This window comes from Austrofundulus limnaeus, unplaced genomic scaffold, assembly GCF_001266775.1.
Source record: "Austrofundulus limnaeus strain Quisiro unplaced genomic scaffold, Austrofundulus_limnaeus-1.0 Scaffold290, whole genome shotgun sequence".
Lineage (NCBI taxonomy): Eukaryota > Metazoa > Chordata > Actinopteri > Cyprinodontiformes > Rivulidae > Austrofundulus > Austrofundulus limnaeus.
The window spans coordinates 156,008-157,185 of record NW_013952692.1 but is presented as its reverse complement, the minus strand read 5'-3'; the positions used below and the strand labels follow the sequence as shown (position 1 = coordinate 157,185).

Here is a 1,178-nt window from a genome sequence, read left to right as displayed (position 1 = left end):
TACACACACACACACACACACATACACACACACACACACACACATACACACACACAAACACACAGCACGGTGAGATGTGGACATTCTCATTCACACACACATTAAAACCCAGACCCTGAGGCCTGTGCCATTTGCAAAACTCTCCCTAAGTGAATGTTTGCGTTTGAACTTTAATGGCACTTTTGAAAAAAAGGAAGAGCAGTGAAAGAATTTACCCGATGACCGTCGGCCTAGATAGTAACTTCAGGCAGGACGTGTGGGTATGTCACTTCCATGGTTACGGGATAGGGGCCCTCTGTCCTCCCGTCAGCATGAAACTGGAAAATGTTTTGTGTTTGTTGGATTTTATTGTTGCTGTGCATGGGTGGGGGGGTGTGGGCAGTGGGTGGAGCACAGAGTCACAAGGACTTTTTGTGTGGGAGTAACTTTTGGGAGAGTGGGAACAGAGATAAAAAGGTTCTGATGATGGAGATGATGATGGAGGCACACGGATGGTTTCTGGTGTTTGTTTTAGTTTTACCTGCAGATATTTGTTGCTAAGCTGCTGCAGGTGTTAGCCTGATACTGGCGTTTGGGCTGCAACGATTAATCGATTAATCGACGACACAAGTGAACTTTTAACTTCAGGTCGAGTGATTAGTTAGTGTCAAAAAAAAATAAAATAAAATCCTCTTCAAATTTACAGCTACTGTAGGCCTGACAGGTGAATTTACTGTCTGAGCTGAATTTATTTACTAAATGCTGTATGGCTGCACTCGATTGGATCACTCTGAGGTGGGGACATCGGGGACAAGAAAGAAACACAAAGAGTTTTATTACTGAAGGGAAATAAATGTTGTTTATGTCACTGTGCAGAAAATAAAGCATTTGTGTTTGTTTCTCAGCAAATTCTTCTTTTGATCTGAAAGGTTGCCTTCTTCTAATAAAACCTCTGTCTGTGTGTTTGTGTTTAGGATGTTTTTTTTTCTTTTCTTTTCTTTTACTTGCAAGTTTTTCATCTTTGGTTCATTTTAGGCAGATGCATTTCATGTGTGCAGGAGATTCAAAAGTGTTTATTCCTTAATTAAAACGTCAAAAAGAAAATTAAAGGAGACATGTCATGTTTTTAAATCGCATTGAGTATGGAGGACCGAAACTGACATAATTAAAAGCAGAAATATATAAATGGACATATAAAT

General features: G+C 39.8%; 1 protein-coding gene across 3 annotated transcripts in view; it reads right to left on the bottom strand.

The window, feature by feature from the left end:
* The window catches only part of cspg5a (chondroitin sulfate proteoglycan 5a), a gene marked incomplete in the record, with an annotated part of 62,190 nt that overhangs the window by 3,345 nt on the left and 57,667 nt on the right, over positions 1–1,178 (bottom strand). The window contains 1 exon segment of one of the 3 annotated variants that reach the window (XM_014021389.1): positions 216–317. Coding sequence (XP_013876843.1) covers positions 231–317 — 87 coding nt within the window. 3 annotated transcript variants of the gene reach the window in all.